The sequence below is a fragment of the Garra rufa genome, chromosome 8, assembly GCF_049309525.1.
Source record: "Garra rufa chromosome 8, GarRuf1.0, whole genome shotgun sequence".
Classification (NCBI taxonomy): domain Eukaryota; kingdom Metazoa; phylum Chordata; class Actinopteri; order Cypriniformes; family Cyprinidae; genus Garra; species Garra rufa.
The window spans coordinates 47548331-47576174 of NC_133368.1; the positions used below are offsets into that span (position 1 = coordinate 47548331).

Sequence of the window (27844 nt, forward strand, 5' to 3'; positions counted from 1 at the left end):
ATAAAGTTTTTTAAATAATAAAAAATTAAATTAAATTAAATTAACCAAAAATTTCTTTTTTTATGACTTATGATTTATTTTATTTTTTCTTCTTTCTATCTTACTTTTAATAAAATAAAAAATAGATATATAAATAGTTCTTTAGATGAATAAAAAATACATTTACCAAAAATCGATTTTTTTTTTTAATTATTTATTTTTATTATTATTATTATTATTATTATTATTATTATTATTGTTGTTGTCTTCTGAGGAGGATGGTACTTTTAATAAAATAAAATAATTAGTTCTTTAGATTAATAAAAATTAAATTAAATTAACCAAAATTATTATTATTATTATTAATTGTGTCTTCTCACAAGGATGAAACTTTTAATAAAACAAAATAAAGTTTTTTAAATAATAAAAAAATGTATTAAATTAACCAAAAATTTCTTTTTTATGACTTATGATTTATTTTATTTTTTCTTCTTTCTTTCTTACTTTTAATAAAATAAAATAAAAAATAGATAAATAAATAGTTCTTTAGATTTTTAAAAATTATTTATTTATTTACTATTATTAATTTGTATTATTATTATTATTATTATTATTATTATTATTATTATTATTATTATTATTATTATTATTATTATTGTCTTCTGAGGAGGATGGTACTTTTAATAAAATAAAATAAATAGTTCTTTAGATTAATAAAATAAACATCTTTCTTTCTTACTTTTAATAAAATAAAATAATAAAAAATATATAAATAAGTAGATCTTTAGATTAATAAAAAATACATTTAACCAAAAAATTATTTGTTTTATTTTATTTTATTTTATTTTTGTCTTCTGAGGAGGATGTTACTTATAAATAAAATAAAATAAAATAAGATAAAATAGTTAAGATGAATAAAAATTAAATTAAATTAACCAAAAATTGTTTTTTAATTACTCATTTATTTTATTTTTTATTGTTTTGTCTGAGGAAGATGGTACTTTTAATAAAATATAATAAAACAAAATAGATTAAAAATAAATTATTTAATAAATAGTTCTTTAGATTAGATTTAGATTTAGGCACTTTTAATAAAATATAATAAAATGAGCTAAAATATATAAAAAAATAGATTAATAAATAGTTATTTAGAGATGAATAAGGATTAATTGAAATTAAACAATTAACTTTTTTTAAAATAAAAGAATCATTAAGCGGAATATAAATTTAAACCAGAAACACAAAATTCCCATCTGTAGCTGTATTTTGTGAGTGTGTCTGTGGTAAAGCAGTGAAGTTACAGATCTATCAAACGCTCAGTAAAGATTAATGCTTTATTCACCGAGGCCAAACAGGGTGTGAAATGAGTAAAAGCAAGCAGGTGTACAAAATGAAAATGCGAACACACACACACACACACACACACACACACACACACACACACACACACACACACACACACTTTCTAAAGAAAACATACTCTAACCTTGACAACTGCACATCCTTTATGGTGCCAACCGGTTTTTATTGTTTCAAGTCGACTCGCTTAGTTTAATGACTGACGGCTTTTTATGAGAAGCGTTTTCTGCACCTTACATTACACAACACACCACAATAAACCAAAACCAAACACACACAAACACCTCAACAGCTTCTGCAGACTCCAAAACGTCAGCCTTCATCACAACAATCAGGTTTTGTTAGAAATGGAAGCCTTATATTCATCCAAACACCAAATAAACAAGACAAATCTTCAAAATCATGATCATAAAACCCATCAACATTTTAAGGTCACATTTCACATCAAAATAAAATTCACATTTGATTTCAGCCTTTTTTTAAATCATTAAATTTGTTAGCAATGTGACATTATTTTCATGACAAATCAACCTAAAATTCTTATTACTACAATGCATAAATATGAATATATAAATACTGAAATACTGCATATTTAAATACAATTATATATATATATATATATATATATATATACATACATATATATATATATATATATATATATATATATATATTGTAGGTATTACAGTGCATCTAAGGTGACTAATAGATCTTATTTACATTCAAATAAATTTATTGTGCATAATTCATTGGTAAAAAAAACTTCATAATATTTCATAACATTTATATTTTATATGAAATTAATAAACGAAATACATGCAAATATAAATTCACAAAATAAATAATACTATGCATCCTTTTGTTGTTGTTTTTTAAACAATCATTTTATTCAATATTTTCAATATTATATTTTTCTAATTGTTTATCATTAAATAAAATTAATCAAAAAGCATTTATTTATTTATTATTTTAGTTTGTTTGTCTGTCTTTAGAGGAGAATAGGTCTTAATTAAATTAAATTAAATTAAATAAACTCTGAAACAAAAAATATTTTTTCCTTTAGAGGAAAACTTTGATAGTTTAAAATAAATTGTAAAAAAAAATAGATATAAAGTTTATTAAATTAATAAAAATTTAATTAAAGTTATCAAAAAGCATTTATTTATTTACTGTTTTTGTTTGTTTGTTTGTCTTTAGGATAGGTCTTAATAAAATAAAACTAAATAAAAAATGTTTTTTTTCTTTCTTTTAGAGGAAAGCTTTGGTAATAATAAAAAAAAATTATATAATCAAATAAAAAATTTGGTTTTGGTTTTCTGTAGTTTTTTTTTTCTTTTAGAGGAAAGCTTTGAAAGTTTAAATAGTTTAAAATAAATTGTAAAAAATAAAATAGATAAATAAATAGTTCATTAATACAATTTAAATTAATAAAAAATAAATTTAAAATAAATTGCATTTATTTATTTATTTATTAATTTATTTTTATTATTACTTATATTATTTATTTATTATTTTTGTTTGTCTGTCTTTAGCATAGATAATAGAGAAATAAATAAATAGTTCATTAAATTAAATGAAATTAAATAAATCAAAAAGCATGTATTTATTTTTTATTTTTGTTTGTCTTTAGGATAGATCTTAATAAAATAAAATACCATAAACAAAAATGTTTTGTATTTATTTGTTTTTTCTTTTAGGGGAAAACTTTGATAGTTTAAAATAAATAGTAAAAAATAAAACAGATAAATAAATAAATAGTTCATTAAATTAAAAATTAAAAATTAAATTAAATTATTTTGTCTATTTTGTGAGTGTGTCTGTGGACAAATAATATTTTCAATATTATAATTTTCTAATGGTCTATCATGTTAACTTTAAAAACAGGACAACAAATACTACCATTACTACTACCATAAAATTTAAATAATGTATTATCAGATTACAGCAATGAAAATTACATCTCATCTACAGTCGTGGCCAAAAGTTTTGAGAATTACATAAATATTGGAAATGGGAAAAGTTGCTGCTTTAGTTTTTATAATAGCAATTTGCATATACTCCAGAATGTTATGAAGAGTGATCAGATGAATTGCATAGTCCTTCTTTGCCTTGAAAATTAACTTTCCACTGCATTGTTAAGAAGGCTTCAGGGCGTCCAAGAAAGTCCAGCAAGCGCCAGGATGGTCTCCTAAAGAGGATTGAGCTGCGGGATCGGAGTGCCACCAGTGCAGAGCTTGCTCAGGAATGGCAGCAGGCAGGTGTGAGCGCATCTGAACGCACAGTGAGGCCAAGACTTTTGGAAGATGGCCTGGTGTCAAGAAGGGTAGCAAAGAAGCCACTTCTCTCCAAAAAAAACATCAGGGACAGATGAGGACTGGGGCAAAGTCATATTCTCAGATGAAGCCTCTTTCCGATTGTTTGGGGCATCTGGAAAAAGGCTTGTCCGGAGAAGAAAAGGTGAGCGCTACCCATCAGTCCTGTGTCATGCCAACAGTAAAGCATCCTGAGACCATTCATGTGTGGGTTGCTTCTCATCCAAGGGAGTGGGCTCACTCACAATTTTGCCCAAAAACACAGCCATGAATAAAGAATGGTACCAAAACACCCTCCAACAGCAACTTCTTCCAACAATCCAACAATAGTTTGGTGAAGAACAATGCATTTTCCAGCACCGTGCCATAAGGCAAAAGTGATAACTAAGTGGCTCTGGGACCAAAACGTTAAAATTATGGGTCCATGGCCTGGAAACTCCCCAGATCTTAATCCCATTGAGAACTTGTGGTCAATCCTCAAGAGGCGGGTGGACAAACAAAAACCCACTAATTCTGACAAACTACAAGAAGTGATTATGAAAGAATGGGTTGCTATCAGTCAGGATTTGGCCATCACAGTACATCACAGAAACAACTGAAACAAAGATCTAAAAGCAGTTGAGCAGCAAACTTTGTGAAAACTAATATTTGTGTCATTCTCAAAACTTTTGGCCACGACTGTACAATCACGTTTTGTGAGACATAACTTATGAAAATGTCACAGTGCAAAATTTTAGCTCTCAAAAATGTTGTTTCATTCTCTTGATTTGAATGAGATTTGTGAGATTCACTCAACTGACACAGAAGCGGGAAAGATCACATGACCAGTCGGACCAGCCTGAGGAATGTGGAACTGATGCTAAAGACAGAAGCCGGCCAACAACTAACACACACACACACACACACACACAACAGCTGCCCGACGTATCTGCTTCCTCAAGGAGCAACAGGAGAAAGAATGTGCCTCCTGATAATAGGCTCTCTCACAATCTACATCACACACACACCTAACTCCTAACTAGTGGCAATGTCTTCCCATGAGTCTCTGCTGTGTTTCATTCCAGCAGTCACGCATCAGTCATCGCCTCAGGAATCATAGGATGACCCTGCTGCTCTGCGCTGATTTCTCTTACCTGCGACTGAGTTGGGCCGAGGCATCATGAGACTGGACGAGTTCTGCGTGGGATACTGGACGGGTCCCTCAGGCCCTACGGCTCCTGAAGTCTTCTTAGCCGTAGAGAAGCTCCGTATTCCTGTCCCAGATGTTGACGCTTCCTCCTCGGCCACAGGAGAGCACGTGTCTGGTCGCACATGCTGGGCGCAGCTCCTTATGCTGCCCTCTTTACCCCACTCCAGACTGGAGCCGCTGCGGTCGTCATTCTCTGATGAGCTGGTGATGGTGGCTGGATGAGAGAAAACTGTATTACTGACACTGTATTCATTCATTTAAAATGATTCTATTCGATTCAAATTAATAGTACAGACCACATTTCTGACAGACACCACTTAATAACAAGTTGGATTTACTCTTGGCATGTAAATAACAAAGCAAAATAACAAATAATATGGCAAAAGCAGAAAAATTACATTAGCATACATAAAACCAATAACTATTAAAAATGAAAGATGAAAAATAAAATGAAAAATAAAACTATTTAAAATTAAAATGGAAAAAATGAAAACAGAAATGATAAAATAAAACAAATTCAAAATATTAATTAAAAAATATATATGGGGGGGGGGGTTCGTTATTAATAAAAATGGTTACTTACAGTGAATTAAAAATATTATGAAATATTATATAAATATTAATATAATTATTTCAGCTAGCTGAACTTTACAATGAACTTAATAGAACTAAAACTGGAATAAAAATGAATACAAAATAATACAGACATGCTTAAAAAACATTAAAAGTAAAAAAACTAAATAAAATTCTAAAAGAAAATATCTTAAATATTTTAAATATTAAAAACAAATTGTTAATGAATTATATAAACAAATTCAAAATATAAAAAAAATCATAAAAAAATATATAGACATTTTAAAAAATTCTAAAAGAAAATATTTTAAATATTTAAAATATTCAAAACAACTAAATAGTTGTGTACTAATAGAACTGAAACTGAAATAAAAATGAATTAAAAATTATACAGATCTACTAAAAAATATTAAAAGTAAAAAAACAAAACAGAAATAAATACTAAAATAAAATATAAAACAAATTAAAAATATTAAAAAACTAAAATGTTATTAATAGTTTATGTACTAATATAACTAAAACTGAAACAAAAAAATCACTAAAAAAAATTATATAGACATTTAAAAAATATTAACAGAAAAAAAATCTAAAAGAAACTATTTTAAACATTTCAAATATTAAAAACAACTAAAATAGTTATTAATAAGTTGCATACTAATATGCAACTAAAACTAAACTAAAACTCAAATAAAGATTAATAAAATAATTATACAGACATATTTAAAAAAACAAATAAATACTAAAAGAAAATAAAAATAAATAATAAAACATTATATAGACATACTTAAAAAAATATGTAACAAAAATAAAAGAAACAAAAAAATACTAAAACATAAATATTAATAAAAAATATTTCAGCTAGGTTACATACTAATAGACCTAAAACTGAAATAAAAATTAATTAAAAATTACACAGACATACTTAAACATATTAAAAGTAAAAAAATTAAATATATAGACATACTTAAAATATATCAAAAGTAAAAATAAATAAAAAATACTAAAAGAAAAAATTTAAAATATTAAAAACTACTAAAATAGTCAGTAGTTTATGTACTTATAGAATTAAAATCTAAATAAAAATTGATTAAAAAATTAAATTAAAAATCATATAGACATACTTAAACTAAAAGAAAATATTACAAATATTCAAAATATTATTAAACAACTAAAACAGAATTTAATCGGTTATGTATTAAACTGAAATACATTTTATACAAAATTATACAGGCATACTTAAAAAATTAAAAGTAAAAATAAATACTAAAAGAAAATATTTAAAAAATTCTAAATATTAAAAACAGCTAAAATAGTATTTAATACGTTATGTACTAATATAACTAAAACTGAAATAAAAAATAATTAAAAATTATGCAGACATACTTCAGAACATATTGAAAAAACACAATAAAATACTACAAGAAAAGACCAAATAAAAATGTGTAAAATATTAAAAACAACTAAAATAGCATTTAATAGAGTGTATAGATATATCTTGTCATGACAGCCGGTCATAATTAAATTAAAAAGAATTGAATCATGAGATTGGAGGATACATACAATTAATAAAAAATGAAGAGTGCCAGGAGAGCGTGTAAATGAAAAACGTCAGAAAAAGATGTGACACGGAGGAGCACTGAAGTCAATCTCAGATGACCATCATTACCACTCATAATCTCTGATGAGTCAATGACCTTCTCAACACTTTCCCCTGATTGCCATTTCCCTCCACATTTAGCTTGCTGCTAATGAGCAATAACCTCAATACAAACTGCCCATTACAAGCACGCAGTTTACTTGATAGATGTTTACATGATAGATGTTTGTTTGGATGAGTGTTTGCTATCGCTGCAAATAACCCTGCCTTTTTCATTCAAATTAAAAAAAGAAACAATCCAACAAAGTGCAAAACTGAAGAGCTGAGAGTGTGTGCATTCACACACGTGTGTTTGTTCAGTGATCAATCTCTGGGTTCAGTTTCAGCTCCTGAGTTTATTACTAAATAACATGCGTGACAACAGCTGCATGTGTCATGTGTCAGAGCTCGCACACGAACACAGACACGCTTATATAGTCAGCTCCAAACATCTGAGAGAGCTGGTGAAGATGCTCCTGTCTTGCATTCATTTTTGCATTATAAATTGGATTGTCTCTAGTTTGAGTGACAAGTGAATATGAATGTGAAAATGTGTTAGTATTTGGTCTCTTCTGTTGGAGCTATATGAACTAAACCTGATGATCATGTTCTCCAGCATCATTTGAGATCATCCAACGAGCATCAAGAACATCTGACCTTCTGTACAAAGTTGTGTCATGATCAATGACACTCATTTACTAATCTTAGATTGCTAGGAATTATTTTGGACAATTTTACGCAAACGTTAAATAAAAATAAAATTTTGGATTGCTGGAAATTATTTTTTGATGATTCTACACAAACTTCCATTTCTAAAAGCAATTTTATAAACAGCACTAACAAAAAATGTACTTAAAATAACAAAATAAAATAAAATAAGAAAGAAAGCACAATCTTGGACTGCTGAAAATCATTTCTTGATGATTCTACACAAACTTCAATTTCGAAAAAATAATTTTATAAACAGCAGTAACAAAAAATAAAATAAAATAAGAAAGAAAGCACAAACTTGGATAGCTGGAAATTATTTTTTGATGATTCTACACAAACTTCAATTTCTAAAAAATAATTTTATAAACAGCAGTAACAAAAAATAAAATAAAATAAAATAAAATAAGAAAGAAAGCACAATCTTGGATAGCTGGAAATTATTTTTTGATGATTTTACACAAACTTCAATTTCTAAAAAAAATTTTATAAACCGCACAAAAATAAAATAAAATAAAAATCTTAGGCTTCCAAACTTTTCAGCAATGAAACTAAAAATAATTTTATAAACAGAACTAACAAAAAAAAAAATAAATAAAAAAAATAAAATAAATAAAATAATAAGAAAGAAAGCAAAATATTGGATTGCTGGAAATTAGTTTTTAATGATTAATTAAATAATTTTATATACAGCACTAACAATAAATAAATAAATAAATAAAATATAATAAAATAAATAAAATAAAGCACAATCTTGGATTGCTGAAAATTATTTTTTGATGATTCCACACAAACTTATATTTTTAATTTTATAAACACTGCACTCACAATATATAAAACAAAACAAAAAATCTTGGACTTTCAAACTTTTGATCAATGATGATTCTTCATCGCAAACTTCATAAAAAATGTATTTTGACTTTCTGGAAATTATTTTTGGAGGATTCTAAACAAACTTAAATTTTTACAAATAATTTTATAAACACTACACTCACAATATGCACTACAGAAATCAATACAAACAAATAAATATTTATGTAAAAAAATAAATAAATAAAAAGAGCGCAATCTTGGGCTCCCTTTTTGACCAATTAAACACCATGACAGAATTAGTGGAAATTATTTAGATAATTCTTAACAAACTTTAATTTCTAACAATTCTTTTATAGATACTGCACTCACTAACAGATGAAATATACTAGAAACGATTGTATGCACTAGGGCTGGGCGATAAAACGATAACGATATATATCGCGATAGACAAGAGATCGATATCAATAAAAAAATGTGTTCGATAAAACGTTCGATATTTTGTATTCTTAGTCGGCCCGCCCAGCCCCCCTTTAACGTCCAGTTAATTTTATTTTAAATATAGCGCCAGATCACAATAGAAGTTAAGATTATCTTTCCTACAGAACGGGCCCTTGTTGTTGTATTAAACAAACTAAATAGCCTTATGTTATTTATCTTATTTACACGACGGCATGTGATTTCTGTCTCTACATGATCGCGCGTTTACAATGTCTCCTCACAGACGGGAAGGCGGACTCCATTCATAAAAACGGACTTTACTATAGGGCGGAATTCGTCGATTTTTGGACCAATAAATCAAAAGTTGGTCTGTTAATTAATTCAGATCGCGATATGGACTACTGTCTGTGAAAACTTAAATGCAAAAAGACCGTTTCAATATGAATCCTGCATGTTCCGTTTGCCTCTATATGTATGAATGGAGGAGACGCGTTTTATTTTCACTACACGCATACTGCACACGTGACGCTCCCGCTAATTTTTGGCCTTTGCATCTCACATGAACAGACAAACTCCAATACATCTCCAAAGCTGCTGTGAGTGTCACTTTTTGTCAATTTTACCGTTTCATTAGTGAAACTAGCATCATTCATACTGTATTACACACTGAAACTTCACGGCAACCTGTCAAAATAAAAGTGCGGTTTAACGTGTAACAAAACAATATTAGTCTTGTATTACTTTGTACAGTATAATGTAGGTGTTTATATGTTCACATTTAAATAATTTACATAAAACAATATATATGATAAAAAAAATTATATAAAAAAGAGTCACCACTTAATTGTTGAAAAAATACTATTATTATTAAATCTTTTTAAAACTGAATATAATTTTTCTTCTATGTATTAATTTTAACAGTAAAGCTCCTTTTATTTTTATTTTAAAAAATAAATCAGTGATTTTGCTTTCATTTGATTATCAGAAAAATGAAAACAAGAATTTCTGAAAAAAAGCAAAAGATTGTAGGGCCCTATTGTTCAAAATGTTGAAAGGTTTGGACTTTTTTCACTGAAATAAATGTTTTTGTTATTACACAAAGTAGGCTAAAGTACCGGGAAAGAAGTAATGTTGGCTACTGGCAACCAGCAATCTGTGCAGCAATAAATATTATCAGCCAAGTACTTTGCAACAACCTCTGACCTGTGGTCAAGCCATACTTCTGAGCCATACATTAGCTTGACCATTCACTTCATCGACAATGAATGGGGTTTGAATTGAGGATTAAAAGATAATTAAGTGTATATTGTGACTTTAGACTTATGTTTACATTTTAACTATTTAAGTTTTCCAGGGTTGTTGAGATTTATGTCTTAATAAATGAGGGGATTATGATCAGAGGAAGGTTAAGTTTAAAATAAAAATGTTTGAATGTAATATATTTTTCTCCTGGTCCTTATTTTAAATGGGTCATAAAAAAAATCAATAATTATCGATATCGACCGATATGAAACACTGATATCGTGATATAGTTTTCAGCCATATCGCCCAGCCCTAGTATGCACAACAGTAATTGCTATAGTTTTTTAGGATTGTTTATTCCAATGATTACTCCAGGCATTCTTAAAATTCCATGGTTTTCATGTCTGTGGGAACCCGTTTACACATTTCTTCTTCATTGTTTAAAGTGTTTGAAAATGCTCAAGCGCTGTTTATTTCCGGGTTTCAATAACAGAAAAGCAGCCAGATGTTCCGTATGGCGTCAGATGTGCGGAGCTCACTGTATATGTGTCTGTAAGTGCATCTAAACAGCTGTTCACAGCAGCATCACTGTTCCTGGACTGGATGTTTTCCTCTTCTTTCAGCTGATTCTTAACAAACTTGAAAGTCATGAGAGCATTAATTACATCCTGAGCAGGTCACGCAAGCCAACAAACCAGCATCAGCCACTGGCAACACGTTCCAGACCTCCTTTCTCTCGTCCTAAAACTTAGACAACAGGCCTAATGCATCAACCACCGGCAGAACCAATTTCTGTTTGCAAAACAACTGGATTCTACAAACAATTTACATGGAAATTGGTCATGCTTCTTATGTGTACTACAGCTGAAGGACAAAATAAACACCTCGCAAGCTAAAGGCGATTAAAAATGTGCTATAATTCAGGGTCAGACCGCTCTTTCGAACTACAACTTTGTGGTATTAACACATATTCTCCAATATTTTCTCAGAAACTAGGACCGCCAGCCTGTAATGCTGCATAATTCATAGAGAAATGTTTAATCTTTCTATCTGCAACCGGAAAAAATGCTCAAAAACGACTTCCTGAAGCGGCCAAGCTGCATCAACACCTCATCCTGTGAAACACCCCACGTTTGGATCTACAGGCCAACATGGGCTGTGATTTTAGCTCTCAATTTCCACAAAAACGAAGCAGAGCGTGTGGAGCAGAGGATGATGGAATGAGGTTTTAATTGGGTGATGAAGACACAAAACTGGTAGATTTTCAGTTATTGAGTAACAGAAATACACTACTAGTCAAAAGTTTTTTTATGTTAAGTCTCTTCTGCTCACCAAGGCATTATTTGACCCAAAGTACAAAAAAACAGTAACATTTGAAAATATTTTTACTATTTAAAATAACTGTTTTCTATTTGAATATATTTTAAAATATAATTTTTTTCCTGTGATCAAAGCTAAATTTTCTGCATCATTATTCCAGTCTTCAGTGTCACATTATCCTTCAGAAATTTGCTGTTCAAGAAACTTTTTTATTAATATTATCAATAAATTAAAACAGTTGAGTAAATTTTTTTAGGATTCTTTGATGGAAAAAATTTCAACATCTGTTTTCAACATCATAATAATAATAATAAATGTTTTTGAGCAACAAATCAGAATGATGGATAATGTGACTGGAGTAATGATGTTAAAAATTCAGCTATGAAATCATAGGAATAAATTAAAATTTAAATACATTCAGGAAGAAAAAAGTTATTTTAAATAGTAAAAATATTTCAGAATTTTCTGTTTTTGCTTTACTTTGGATCAAATAAATGCAGGCTTGGTGAGCAGAAAACCTAAATATAAGTGTATTTTCCCTACAAATTATTATTACCACTATTAAAAAATTGTAAAAAATAAATAAATAAATAAATCTAGATCAGTCTGGACATAATATTGTTTGGAATTAATTTTTTAATTCATTAAATTTAGTAAGATACTACCATGATGTATACATTTTTATTTATTACAATTTACAATCAAATATTTCAACAATAAAATGTAGATTATCATCAAAACAGGCTTAATTTTATTTATGCAAAACATGATATTCTAAAATATGATATAATAATACGATTTTGGGGCACAGTATTATTTCTGATTATTCTATTTATTATTTATATATCAATAAGAAGACGACGACAACCAAACTGACATTTGAATATTAATATTTAACTATAAATCTGCTTCATTGTTATTCTTTATATTAACATGATAAATAATAATTATTATTACTGTTTATTAATTATATATTTTTTCACACACATTTATTATTTATATGTTTACATATATATTAAAGGATATTTAAATTGTATGATAAAATTGCAAGTATACCTATAATGGCAGTATTTTTGGACTAAATTATGCTAAATTATAAATTATAAAACAAAATTGATATTTTAGTATCACTAAAAGATTTTCATAGTATTTATAAATTTTTTAAAGCAGTTTTTATTTGTACATGTTCTATTCATTTAAAATTTAGTTAAGGTTTTGATCATTTTATTGTGTTTTTATTAGATTTTGTATATGCATATATAGTTATCCATTTTTATTGCAATTTTAGTTTTAGTTTTCAAATTTAAACTAAATTAAAATGAGAAATGTCACCTTGGCAGCTAGCTGAAATAAAAATAGTTGTTATATGTGACCCTGGAGCACAAAACCAGTCTTAAGTCGCTGGGGTATATTTGTAGCAATAGCCAAAAATACATTGCATGGGTCAAAATTTTTGATTTTTCTTTTATGCCAAAAATCATTGAGAAATTAAGTAAAGTTCATGTTCCATGAAGACTTTTTGTAAAATTCCTACTGTAAACATATCAAAATGTAATTTTTGATTTGTAATATGCATTGTTAAGAACCTAATTTGGACAACTTTAAAGGTGATTTTCTCAGTCTTTTTGATTTTTTTGCATCCTCAGATTTCTGATTTCAAATAGATGTATCTCCGTCAAATATTGTCCTATCCTAACAAACCATACATCAATAGAAAGCTTATTTATTGAGCTTTCATATCATGTATAAATCTCAGTTTTGTCAAATTTAACCTTATGACTGGTTTTGTGGTCCAGGGTCACATATTTGATTTTATTCCAGTTTAAAATTATTTAATTTATTTAATTATTTAATGTTTTTTATGGTCTTAGTTTGAGTTTTAGTTTTAGTTAACTATACTAACTCACTGGTCCTCACTGGATGATGGTCATTTAACTAGATTCTAAATTAACTAAATTCTTTCACATTATGCTAATGAGGATTTGTAGGGAAAATGATGATTTCGAGGTGATGTGTGTGTGTCTCACCGATGATGCCGCTGTCTTTGCTCTCGAGGGTGGAGCTGGGGCTGGTGATGGTTCCACAGGCCGGACGGCCGCTGTTACTGTTTAAGGTGGAGCAGGGGCTGTCCGTACACGGAGACGCCGTGCTGCTGGTCAGAGTGGAACACGGACTGATTCCCTGATTCACTGGACACTGCAGAGAGACAACAGAGAGACGTTAATATAGACTGCTTTAGCGGTAGTAATCCAAACACTGTTATCTGTAGGGATGTAACGATGCACCTCCATAAATATATGTGTGGAAATATTATATATTAAATGAACTGCAATACAAATGGGTCCGGGGGGTTATATGAATGTATCTTTGAGAGGAATGTATCTTTTGTCTACAGAGAAGTTTAGATAGCATTTTTTTTTGCATCTTGTTTCTGCATAATGCATATTAAAGAAGGATTTATAAGCACAGCTGCTTTGTTTACAGTGGTAACCAAGGAAATGCTGTATTGCTGCTGTTCTATAAGCGCCACCTGCTGTTAGAGAGAGAGTTTGCTTTGTCTTTCAGCCCATCTGCTGTTTTTGTTCATGTTTTATGTAGTATATTTTCACATAGCTTAAGTCAGAACATTCTGTTTTTGACTAGGGATGCACCGAAATGAAAATTCTTGGCCGAAGCTGAAGTCGAACAAAATGAATCACTGGGCCGAAGGCCAATTATCGAACATGGTTTTTTGTTTTTTTTTAAGTAAAAAATATTTACTTTACATTGAACATTTTTAACATTCTAGTAGACATTATAGCCTACCAACAAAGCACAATTTAAAATAAAATTAATAAGTTAGTAAAATAATATTCTTTGGCCATTTTTAAGACCCCCTTCTTGAATCAGGCATGTGTTTTTTTAATGTACAAATAAATGCAGCCTTGCTGAGCAAAGGAGAATGTTATTAATGAGAGCTGTTGTAATGATTGTTATCATTATTTTTTTACTTCTTTATTTTATTTTACAGAACAACAGTAAAATTACAATACTAACATTTATGAATGTTGACTTTGGTGGAAACCCGCAAGAAGACATCAGTACTACTTTTTGCTGACAGCAGCAGATTTATGAATGATTCTTATCAGGCAGATTTTCCTGGCGCTTTGGACTTTGAACCCTGGCTAAAGAGCTTGTGCAGCGCTGTCAGAATAAATACAATTTGTGCGTGTATTAGATAACATAACATTCTTTAGTTTATTTACTAATGGTTTAAGCCCATTTTGCTATTTCAGTCATCATACAGTAGCCAGCAACAACCAGCCCTTTCTCTTCTCATGGAAGACATGCGATGCGATACTAAAGTCTCTCGCTGCCGTCGCTTGTAATGATTTTCGCGTCTTTCTCTTACAGTTTTAAATGCTTCCACACTGCTGACATGTTTGCTGCATTAGTGCCTGCCTCTATTTGATCACATCATTGTTCAGCATAATTTATTGAGCCTTTTTGCTATTTTCTGCCGATAATTTTGGTTGCTGAACATTCGGTGCATCCCTATATTAAAGTAGTATTTATAAGCACATCTGCTTTGTTTACAGCGGTGACCAAGGAAATGCTGTATTGCTGCTGCTCCATAAGCGCCACCTGCTGTCAGAGAGAGAGAGTTTGCGTTCTCTTTCAGCCTATCTGCTGTTTTTGTTCATGTTTTATGTAGTATAGTTTCACATAGCTTAAGTCAGAACATTCTGTATTTGCTTCAAATTTTGAAATTAGACAATCAAAAACTCATGTATGCAGCATCTTTGTTTAGATCATGATTAAAATGCAGTAGTTGCCTCCAGTTTTAAATGGAAAGGCCACAGGCAAAAGCTTAGTTTGTTTCTATGAAGAGAGATATTTATTTGATTTGGGTTTTGTTTTAAAATTGCAATTCTGTTCTGTTATTTCAATTTCACAAAGAAACGTGCAACATTTTGTCTGAGCAGTGTTAATTTTGACTTAGTTTGATTTAGTTTTAGTCAGTCTTTTGACTAAAATGCCATTAGTCATATTTTAGTCATCTGAATTGTTTTTAGTTTTAGTCTAGTTTTAGTCGACTAAATATCATACGATTTTAGTCAACTAAATCTACAGTAGATTTAGTCAGCTAAAATCTAATGGGTTTAGTTACAGTGTAATGCATTTATTAAACATTTGTCTAAAATTACCAAACTCATTATGTAGGCTTGATATTAAGGTTCAATCAGGATAGACACAGATTTAATTGCGGTGACACGCAACATGCCCTTATATTAAAATGAAATGAAACCACTTCTCAAAGAAACAACAACATATAGAACATATAGGCTAATTAAGCATTCTTTATAACAACTTGTTTACCACATTCTTCATTCTTTCAAGCAGACATTTATTTATATAAATCAATTTAGATTAATCTTTATTAGGGATACTAAAGTGAGTGATTTTCTGTCTTTCTTTTGTTGCTTAATTAACATCAGTGCCACAGACAATAGCAACTAAATTACACTGTTGTTCCTTTAAAAACACACAAATGCAATGTACTGACACACGTCTGATAGTCTCATCAAAGCGGACAATTCAACATCATTTTTTGTGTATTTCTTCGTTCATGAGACACGAAAGTGTAACTTACTCGTGTGCTGTGTGAGAGGCGCTCAGAAAACCGGACCGAATTTAGTTCTCTTTTGCGTCGTCAAAAATTATCCATATGTCTGCTCTTCTCTTACTCCCAGATATTGACATTTTTTTTATGAGACGTGCAGCAAATGTATGCCAGCTTATGTCCCACAGGACAGATCAATAGGCCATGATACAGTTCATATGTACGCATTTAACTCGCGCAGCAGAGAATCTCTTTCTAAATCGTCGCTCCCTAACATTTACCTCATAGTTTTTGTCATACAAAACCAGTTTTCGTTTTATCATCATCTCGTTTTCATCGTTGACGAAAATTATGACGAAAATTAAGTCAACGAAATTAACACTGTGTCTGAGAAATACTGAAAGGACACCTTTTCATTTATAATTTGTCTTAAATTTCATTTTGTTAAAATAATTCTAAAATGGTATTGTGAAATCAGTATTGTGAATCGTATTGCATCAAAAGTTGAGTGAATTGTTACACCGCTAGTAACCTGTATTATATGGAGTGGTAGAGGAGACACAATAGAAAGAGAAAAAAGGATTTGATTGGCAATGTTGAGTTTAATGCACAACAGCTAAATCAATCCCAGAGTCTGATGTTTCTCTTCATCTAAATGAAACCAACCAGCAGAAATAAACAGATAATGAGGCAAAAAACCCTGATATGCCACCAAAGGCGCTTCACATGGCTCAAGCCAGAACTTCAACCAAACACCTGGTAACATCTATATTCAAGATTTTAGTAAACTTACTGACATGATGACTTCCTGCAAAGAGAATTAATTATCATATTAATTTATTAACATATTAAAAACACTTAGTTTGTTAGTATTTATATTACAGTATTAAATGTGACCCTGGACCACAAAACCAGTCATAAAGGTCAATTTTTGGAAATGTATTTATTTTGAAAATTTAATTTTTCAGATGACTTCAGGCGAAGCTGAATAAATACGCTTTTCATTGATGTATGGTTGTTAGGGTAGGACAATATTTGGCTGAGATACAACTACTGGAAAATCTGGAATCTGGGTGCAAAAAAATCGAATATTGAGAAAATCGCATTTAAAGCTGTCCAAGTGAAGCTCCTAGCAATGCATATTACTAATCAAAAATTAAGTTTTGATATATTTCCGGTAGGAAATTTACTAAATATCTTTACTTAATGTCCTAATGATTTTTGGCATAAAAGAAAAATCGATAATTGTGACCCTGGACCACAAAACCAGTCATAAGGTTAAATTTTACAAAACTGAGATATATACATCACATGAAAGCTCAATAAATAAGCTTTCTATTGATGTAAGGTTTGTTAGGATAGGACAATATTTGGCCGAGATACATCTATTTGAAAATCAGGAATCTAAGGGTGCAAAAAAATCAAAATACTGAGAAAATCACCTTTAAAGTTGTCCAAATTCAGTTCTTAACAAGGCATATTACTAATCAAAAATTACATTTTGATAGGTTTACAGTAGGAATTTTACAAAAAATCTTAATGGAACATGATCTTTACTTAATTTCCTAATGATTTTTGACATAAAAGAAAAATCAATAATTTTGACCCATACAATGTATTTTTGGCTATTGCTACAAACATACCCCAGCGACTTAAGACTGGTTTTGTGGTCCAGGGTCACAATTTTGACCCATACAATGTATTTTTGGCTATTGCTACAACTATTCCTGTGCTACTTTAGAAGGTTTTGAGGTCCAGAGTCACAAATGATTATAAAATTATATTCAAGTATTATTTTATCTTTATTATAACTATTATAATAATTATTATTAAATGTCATGTGAAAGTATTTCAGCTTTTAAATATTAAAATTATTGTCCTGACCTATAGCCATGAGAGTCTACATAACTTCTCAATGACATTTCCTCTTTTAGCATTTTAGACATCGTCTTCCAGCATGTTAATTATACCGCACTGATAATTAAATATTATTATTAAAATATAAAAACAGCTACTTTGTGATTAATAATTATACTAAAATGAATATTTAATGAATAATTATTACAGCAATTTATATAACAACAACAATAATATCACACTAATTTAAGTATAAAACTGTTTAAATATAGTATATTATTACATACTACTTTTTATTACTTATTATTTTATTATTATTATTTATTACTTCTAAAAAAAATTATTCAGGTGAAATTTATAGCAACTAGAAATTTTTTAATTAAATCCCACAAAGATTTCAAAAATTGATGTCACATGATAACAATGCGCAATTGTAACCACAAAACCAGTCATAAGGGTCAATTTTTTAAATAAATAAGTTTGGTTTGTTAGGATAGGACAATATTTGGCCGAGACACAACTATTTGAAAATCTGGAATCTGAGGGTGCAAAAAAATAAAAATATTAAGAAAAATCACCTTTAAAGATGTCCAAATGAAGTTCTTGGCAGTTCATATGACTAATCAAAAATTAAGTTATAGTAGGAATTTCACAAAATATCTTCATGGAACATGATCTTTCCTTAAAATTTGTATATTTATTACAAAATTATTCAGGTGAAATTTATAGCAACAAGACATTTTTGACTTAAATCCCACAAAAATATAAAAAAAAAATATGTCACATGACAACAATGTGCAATTGTAACCACAAAACCAGTCATAAGGACCATTTTTTTAATAAATAAATTTGGTTTGTTATGATAGGACAATATTTGGCCGAGGTACAACTATTTGAAATCTGGAATCTGAGAGTGCAAAAAAAAAATCTAAATATTAAGAAAAATCACCTTTAAAGTCCAAATAAAGTTCTTAGCCATGCATATTACTAATTAAAAATTAAGTTTGGATATAATTATGGTAGGAAATTCACAAAATATCTTCATGGAACACGATCTTTACTTAAAATTTGTATAATAATAATTAATAATAATCAAAATATTTAGAAAATCACTTTTAAAGTTGTCCAAATGAAGTTATCAGCAATGCATATTACTAATCAAAAATTACGTTTTGATATATTTATGGTAGAAAATTCACAAAATATCTTCATGGAACATGATCTTTACTTAATATCCTAATGATTTTTGGCAAAAAAGAAAAATCGATAATTTTGACCCATTTAATGTATTTTTGGCTATTGCTACTAATATTACCATGCTACTTAAGACTGGTTTTATGGTCCAGGATCACACATTTGAATATAAAACAGCTTCATTGTTATTAATAATAATAAAATAAAAAACTCAAAAATTATACAAAAAAAAAAAAAAATTGTATTATTATTATTATTATTAATTATGCCAATAATAGTTCCCCCCCCCCCCCCCCCCCCCCCAAGTATTTCAGCTATTAAATGTTAATTATTTTTGACACTCATCATTTTAGGTGCTTTTATTTGACTGTCTGGATGAATTTATTTTTAAACATATTTTTGAACAACAATAGATCTAGACAAAACGAAATGAAACACCATCACGTTACTGACTGTCCAACAGCCTGAATGAAGCAGATTGTTTACGTCTTTCTCTCTCAGACCCCAAACACCAGCAGCCCCTCTGAGTCATCGCAGGAACCTCAGTCAGTCAAGGTCACGAAACCAGATGAAAGTTCTCTTAAAACAAACTTCCAGACAGCAGCCTGATGAAACAGATTAAAGACGTTCACCGAATCCCGCCGGACAACACACGACGCACATCATTACCAACTCTCAAAGACGCACATTGTTGCTTCCCTCTTCACGCAATTCCCGCACGCCTTCAGAGCGACGAGCCATTATGATTTATTAAACAAAAGCATAGCACATGAAGGGCGTTCGGACCGCAGCCTCAGCCTAATTATCTCATCATCCGAAACCCTGACAGAACAGAACTATTTCTGGAGCAGACCTCAAGTTAACGCGACTCAAGTTTCTGGTCGTCGGCTCTGCAGCGGTTCAGAGCGAACGGGAATGACTTACTGTGGTCGCACACAGACACACTCCTCATCGCGTCTCACACTGACAGACGGCAAACACGCGGCTTTAATCCTTGCGTTTTTCTCCCGTCCGTCTCACCGTCTCGCTCTCGCACTCTGGCAGCGGCTGCGGAAAATACCTTTTTTTCATTCTTGTCGTCCATAGGTATGCGTGTGGAGCCAGGGATGCCTTCACCCAGCAAGAACCCCAAGCGTGTCATCAACTCCTGAGTGGCGGGGGAGGGGCCTGGACCGGCCAGCTCTGAAACAGAGAGAGAGAGAGAGAGAGAGAGAGATGGGTGAATGAGAGAGACAGACCTTACAGGATCTGCGCAGACACACACCACAGTCATTCACAGCCATTCTCTTGAAAAGAAACAAAACAGGATTCACAAGGAATGTCATGATTCAAACTCAAACTGACTCGATTTACTTTAATAAATTCTTAATTTATTTCTAAATAAAAAGAATCCACTGCGCTCCGCCTCTGAAACTACTTTTCTCGTAATATTTCGTAATATAAAACGTTACTACTTTATTCTCAAAATATTTTGAGAATATTTATGAACTATGCCAATGAAGTCGATATATTAACTATGAAGTCAAAAGCACCTCATTGACTTCATTCTTGAAACATTTTGACTTTATTCTTTTAATTTTGTCTTTAATTTCTTAATTTTGACTTCATTCACATAATATTTCGACTCTATTCTCTAATTATTTCAAGTTTATTCTCGTAATATTTCGACTTTATTCTCGTAATATTTCGACTTTATTCTTTAAATATTTCGACTTTATTCTGGAAATATTTTGACTTTATACTCCTAATATTTCCACTTTATTCTCGTAATATTTCCACTTTATTCTCGAAATGTTTCGACTTTATTCTCGTAGTATTTTGACTTTATTCTTGAAATATTTTAATTTTATTCTTGTAATTTTGACTTTATTCTGGGGAGTGTTATGACTTTATTCTCAAAACATTTTTACTTTATTCTTAAAACATTTTGTCTTTATTCTTGTAGTATTTTGACTTTATTTTCAAAATATTAAAATTTTATTCTCGTAATTTCTACTTTATTCTTGAAATGTTACGACTTTATTCTCGAAACGTTACAAAACTTTATTCTCGTAGTATTTCGACTTTATTTTCTAAATATTACAACTTTATTGTTGTAGTATTTCGCATTTATTCTCAAATCATTTCAAATTTACTCGAAACATTTCGACTTTATTCTTTAAACATTTCAACTTCATTCTCAAAATATTTCAACTTTATTCTCAAAATAATTTAGACTCTATTCGTGAAATATTCTGACTTTAATCACAGAATCTCAAAAAAATTTTTCAAGAGACACTAAAATGCTGTCGTACATTCCAAATACAGCCACAGCGTCTCTGAACAACATGACAATGTTTTGTTTCTGAATGAATCAACCACTTAAATGATTCAGATCAATAGCAATGACTCACTTAACAAAAAATTGCTGCCACCTACTGGCGGATTTAATTTCACATTTAAAGTATCTTTTTATTTTCAAATCATTTCAAATACCAGTTGCCGACATTATCAAAGCATTACTAATGTATTTGTAACTGCAGTCAAAAAATTCCATGTCCCTCTGAGCTGCATTAAACAGTTTGTAAATACATCTAAATGCCACTTCAGACGCAGCTTCTGTGTTTCTTCTGCATTGCAAAGATTAATTTTGTTGATACGGATTTTATTTGCTTGGCAACAGCCTAAATGCAAGAATTTGACTCTGCACACTTTTAGAAAAAAACTGGCTTTATAACTGTAAAAAAGCCCATAAATGGTAAAAATCTATTTAAACGTATTGGAAAAGATCTATCACTTTCTATCACTGCTGTGAACTGACCACACAGAATATGTAGAATATAAAAAAATTCAGCTGTCAGCTGTACACAGTAGTCCCTAAGATACCAGCACAATAACACACTCAGAAAAATATAGTCTAATTATCATTATTGATAAAATCCCAGAAAACATCAAGATATAATTTTTTTTTGTCAATATTGCACACACCTACTCTGTTTACTTTCATAAATTACGCAACTTATTCAAAAGGAAAAAATAATCAAAAATGTCCTCTATTACAATTTCCATTAGGGGTGGGCTTTTCGAACTCAGGACCAAGTCTTGTTGTCTCTCACATCAAAACCCACCCACATTTTTTGAGAGTTGTTTTTGACTGTTTGTGCTTGTAACCTGTGCAGATTTCTCTCCTGATTCAGACAAGACCACTTAACATGGATAGAAGGATAGAAGACGACTCATATTTTGGTCAGAATTTAAAGTTAAAAATGCCTTAATGATGGATGTGTTTCTTACAAACACAACTTTTCACTTGACAAGATGTTAATTGATGGATTGGAGGGGTGTGGATTACTTGTGGATTATCGTGATGTTTTTATCAGCTGTTTGGACTCTCATTCTGACGGCACCCATTCACTGCAGAGGATCTGTTGGTGGCAACTGATGGAATGCTACATTTCTCCAAATCTGATGAAGAAACTCATCTACATCTTGGATGGCCTGATGCTGAGTGCATTTTCATCAAATATTAATTTTAGGGTGAACTATTACTTTAACACTGAGAAACACTAATGTACATTACAAAAATGTAACCATTAAAGGAAGGAACAAGCCTGAATAAAAGTGACAAATGATATGAACAGTGCAGCAATATGAAAAATAAAAGAGAAACTCTCTAAAGAAAGTTTATGAGCAAAAAAATACTCAAATTCCTGTTCCTGTTCCTTGAACAACTCTTATGACTTAGAGCATTATTGAGGTGCATGAAGATAAAAAGTGAACTATTTCTTCATTCTGTATGGAGTGGAAGCAGGTATGAATATGTGATCATGAGAATAAACAGATGAAGGGGAGTTTGTTATTAATCTCCATTTTCTCATTACTCTTTCATCTCTCTCATCTCAGTGCAACACATTAATAACAAGCATTCCTGTAGATTCAGAGCACTCACACAAAACTCTCATTCAGCACACAGGTCTGGAGCTAAAAATCAGGATTCGTACAGATAGTGTCAAATGAAATTCCAGGACATTCAAGGACTTTTCAAACACTACTTTTTTAATTTTTAAGAACTTCAATCAGATATCTCTCTTATTGAGTAGTTATTGATATTTTTTTTCAATGTTTGAGGAAAAAAATGTAAAAAAAGTTTTGCAAAAGCCCTCCAAAATCTTGATCTGAAACGATTGATTCACAATACGTGCTCTGAAGGTCGAATTGAATCAATTGATTCACTCCAGTTCTGAATTAAACAATTTACGAGGTTCTGATCTAAAGCATAAGATTCGCAAACCCGCTCAGAAGTCCTGATTTGCAAACCATAATTTTAGATTAGGACTCGGAGCGCTTTTCTAAATGGTTCTTAAAACGATTCAAGAACACATCCTGAAGTTCTGATCTAAATCAAATGATTTGTGATACTCAAAGGTTTGATCTAAGTCAAATGATTGGTGAACCTGCTAAGTCCTGATCTAAATCAAATGATTTGCAATACAGGATCCAATTGGAGCGATTCCAAACAGTGACGCAATGGTTTAACTGATTTGGAGTTTCAAAAACGCAGTTTCACCCATCACTATATGTGCTTTTTAAAATGATAACAGGCGATGTTGAAATTCAAAAATGAATTGCTCTTTTAATTTGATCTGGTTTTTAGTGAATCGCTTGAAATGAAAAATCAATTGAAGTTTGAATCAATTAGATGTGTTCCAGTGTTAATGACTCACTGAACTGATTTGGATTGTCTGTTCCTTTTAATGCATCTTCAGCCATGTTTACACAACAGTTTTATGACATTAACTGAAAAAGACAAACAAAAAAGTATGATGCATTTAACTGCATAAATTTTGCATGAAAAGATATGTGCTTATTGAAAAAATTAAACACTTAGCTTATTTCATAGATATATTGTCTTTCAATTATTCAAGCATTTTTCAAGTACCTCTTCAGGAATATTGCTATAGTTGCATTGAATTTCAAAAAGTCAAATTCAAGTACTTTAAGCACCTTGTACAAGCCCTGTTAAATAGCTTAAAATTAATTTATAATATAATTTGATTCCCAAATGTGAAGGCTAATTCATATTTACAAACAAAGGCTCTTTTCTTTTTATCCAAACTCACATCAGATTGGCTAGATTGAATGTTTAAAAAACACAAACTTGTACATCTGTGCCAGGCAAAAAAATCTGCAAATACAGACATAAATTGAGAGATCAACAATGCACATACAAACATTCAGAAATGTGCAAACATACTGATGCATTCATGAATTGTTTTTGCATTAGGGCTGTGCAATTAATCGAAATTCAGTTTTGATTTCAATTTCGGCTTCAAACGATCATGAAAATACAGTAATCGAGATTAAACGCCCCATTCCACCCCCTTTCCAGTGGTGCGCATGAGAATGAAAAGACGTGTGTAACAGTATATTTTATCCGTGTGGCTTTTAAAGCGGCAACAAATAATTTTCCTTCTGCTGTCTCTGTGCTTAATATTAATAAAATGTAAAAATAAAAAAATAAAAAATCACTCACTGCTCTTGAATAAAGGACTTTTCTAGTTTTGATAAGAAACAAAACATGTTTAATTATTACAGTGAAGACACTGTTTTATTTTAAATTCAAATAATTGCATTCAATTTCTGTAGTATTGTTAGACTACTTTAGACTTACATAAAGGTATTCAGTATTTCTTTAATCTTTTTTTATTCTTCCTATTTTTAAATTAATCTCTAATATAAAGTTTTGGACCTAGTCATAATCGTGATTACAATATTGACCAAAATAATCGTGAGTATGATTTTTGCATTTGAAAATCTTAGCTTTTAAAAGGAATTTGCTAATTGTATTTTGTTAATATGAATATTATGAGTTGTTTGTGAGTATGTATTAGCTTACAAATTTGTGACTCAAATTTTTTTCGTGAAACATTAATTTGAACTGTTTTATCTCTGTATGCAAAGCCTAAGAAACCACAGTCGATCGCTCACAACCATGAAAACACATCTCTATCACCGGCGTTATTGATCTGAGCCTCTGCTGCAGGATTTACCCAGAGATCCACAAACACCATCACACACAAGACAACAGCAACCCTCAACACGGCCAAGCTGAGCTATTTCTGGAAAAACTTCCCATTAGAACATCATGGCCTGAGATTCTTCACAAAGCATACGGTATTTCAGTCCTTTAGATGTCTTGAATGGGGAGAGCAGCACTTGCAACACTAGGATATGCAAAACATGCAACTAAAATAAAGGTACTTCAAAAGGTTCTTCACAGCGATGCCATAGAAGAACCATTTTTGGTTCCACAAAGAACCATTTAGTCAAAGGTTCTTTAAAGAACCATCTCTTTCTTAACTTTTCATAATCTGAAGAACCATATTTTGCCACAAAGAACCTTTTGTGAAACAGAAAGATTCTTCAGATGTTAAAGGTTCTTTATGGAACCATTTGAACAAAAAAGGTTCTTTTATGGCATCGTGAAGCACCTTTATTTTTAAGAGTGTATCTGACCTGCACTTTTATATACATATTTATAGTTATTATCAGCCATGATATCATTAAAATATGTTTGATTGAAAAAAGTGAATCAAATCTGATTGAAAGATACAACCACAACCAATTTCAGTCATAGATTTAAAGTGCATTTATTTTATACTAAGCAAACTTTAAATATAATTTTACTACTTGTGCACAATGCATATTTTATAATATTACGCCTAAAATATGTTTTAATGTCATTATTGATGAGGATTGTGTGATCTTTAAATAATATTGGTCTTTAAATGCAAAATATTTAAAGTGTACTTAAAGTACAATCAAATATATTTAAGTATATTTTTAGTTGGACTTCTGCACAATTAATGTGCATTAAGTACACAATTAGTTGTTCCAATTTAGCAGACTTAAAACATAATAGTTTAGTATACAAAAAGTACAACTGCAGGGTATTTTTATTAAGTACAGTAAATGTATTTGTAGCATACATAGCATGAAATAAATGTATTTTAAACTACCATTCAAAAGTTTAGGGTGAATAAGAATTGTATTTTTTTAATTAATTATTATTATTATTTTTTTTTTTTTTTACTGAGCAAGAATGCATTACATTGATCGAAACTGACAGTAAAGACATTTATAATATTATAAGTGTTCTATTTTTAATTTTTGAACATTTTGTAAAACAGAACAATCTCTTTCATCAAAGGATCCTGACAAATAAAATGCATCACCGTTTCCACAAAAATATGAAGCTGCATGACTGTTTTTAACTTTGATAATAATATTCATGCTTCTTAAGCAGCAAACCAGCATATTAAAAAGATTTCTTTAGTATCATGTGACACTGAAGACTGAAGTAATGATGCTAAAAAAAAATCGGCTTTGTATCACAGGAATAAATTGCATTTTAAAATATATTCAAATTGAAAACAGCTATTTGAAATTGTAATAATATTTCACAAATTTTACAGTTTTTTTGATCAAATAAATGCAACCTTGGTGAGCTTTCAAAATCAAACTTTTAAACTGTTGTGAAAGTCATTGAACTTTTTCCATTCATGTTTTCATTCAACTTCACAAATCTTACTAAAAGATACAATCAAAATCAATACTGACTAATTTAACTAAGTATAAGCAATAGTACTGTACTACTTGCCGTGGTGCGGTTTGGTGATGTTGGACATCAGTTAGTGGCTGAAGAGCACAGATGTCATCTTGACATTTAGAAACAACACATGAGCCAACATCCCTCTCAAACGTGTCTCCATGTCTGCTTTCATTCATGCTTGAGCGCTGCAGGGACTCATTTACATGCTCCCCAAAACCGCAGCTCAGCGCCGGAGGACATTTCAGCAGGCTCTCGGCTTCCAGAGAAGAGCCGAACAAACGCGCGCTCCTCGTTCGCTCAGGCAAAACATCTGTTACCGCGAATGCCAGTGTCAAAGCAACAAGCTGTTAACAGGTGCCCTTTTCATTGCCTGCGGCCCACACCCAACATCCCAGCAGACGCCATGTTCAGAATTAATAATTAACACTGAATTCATGTGCTTTCCCTCACTTTTTAGCTGAGGACTGACACTGACTGACATTTGATTCATTGGTCCAGTTTCTAAGATGATTTTTGCTGGGCAATCAATGTATCTGAATACATCTATATTTGTCATCCTTTTGACGATATACATTTTTTAAGTGTTTAAGATCTTTCCCAAATGTTTCATCGAAAAAGTCACTGTAGTCAAGTCCATTCAAATTAATTACTGTAATGACTATCTAGGCCATATAATAGTTTTTCCACACACTTCTCACTAAATTAACAAGAAATTGGAGTGATGATGCAAATGAATCAGAGCTTTAAATCGATTGATAGAAGAAATTTAAATTGACAAATCATTTTTAGGAAAAAATCTAGGTGAAAGCACATTAAAATAATTGTGATATTTACAATGCAGAATTTTAGGCAAAATCAACTTGAATGTAATATTGATATTTGTATAGTGTATATAGTGCATCCAGATACAATTGGTACATATTAATTACAAAAATAATTGGTTTTAATAATAAATCATTTTCTACACTAAATATAAAAAAATAGGAAATGAGAAAAATAAATATAATGCATCCAAATAGATTAAATGCAT

The 27844-nt window shown here is 30.3% G+C and overlaps 1 protein-coding gene across 3 annotated transcripts in view; it reads right to left on the bottom strand.

Annotated features, from left to right (window-relative positions):
• tanc1b (tetratricopeptide repeat, ankyrin repeat and coiled-coil containing 1b) overlaps positions 1 to 27844 on the bottom strand; it is a 229735-nt gene that overhangs the window by 110442 nt on the left and 91449 nt on the right. For all 3 annotated transcript variants that reach the window (XM_073845254.1, XM_073845253.1, XM_073845256.1), the window contains exons 4-6: positions 20284 to 20405; positions 13597 to 13765; positions 4784 to 5053 (exon numbers count right to left, since the gene is read on the bottom strand). In XM_073845254.1, coding sequence (XP_073701355.1) covers positions 4784 to 5053; positions 13597 to 13765; positions 20284 to 20405 — 561 coding nt within the window. The remainder of the gene's footprint in view (positions 1 to 4783; positions 5054 to 13596; positions 13766 to 20283; positions 20406 to 27844) is intronic.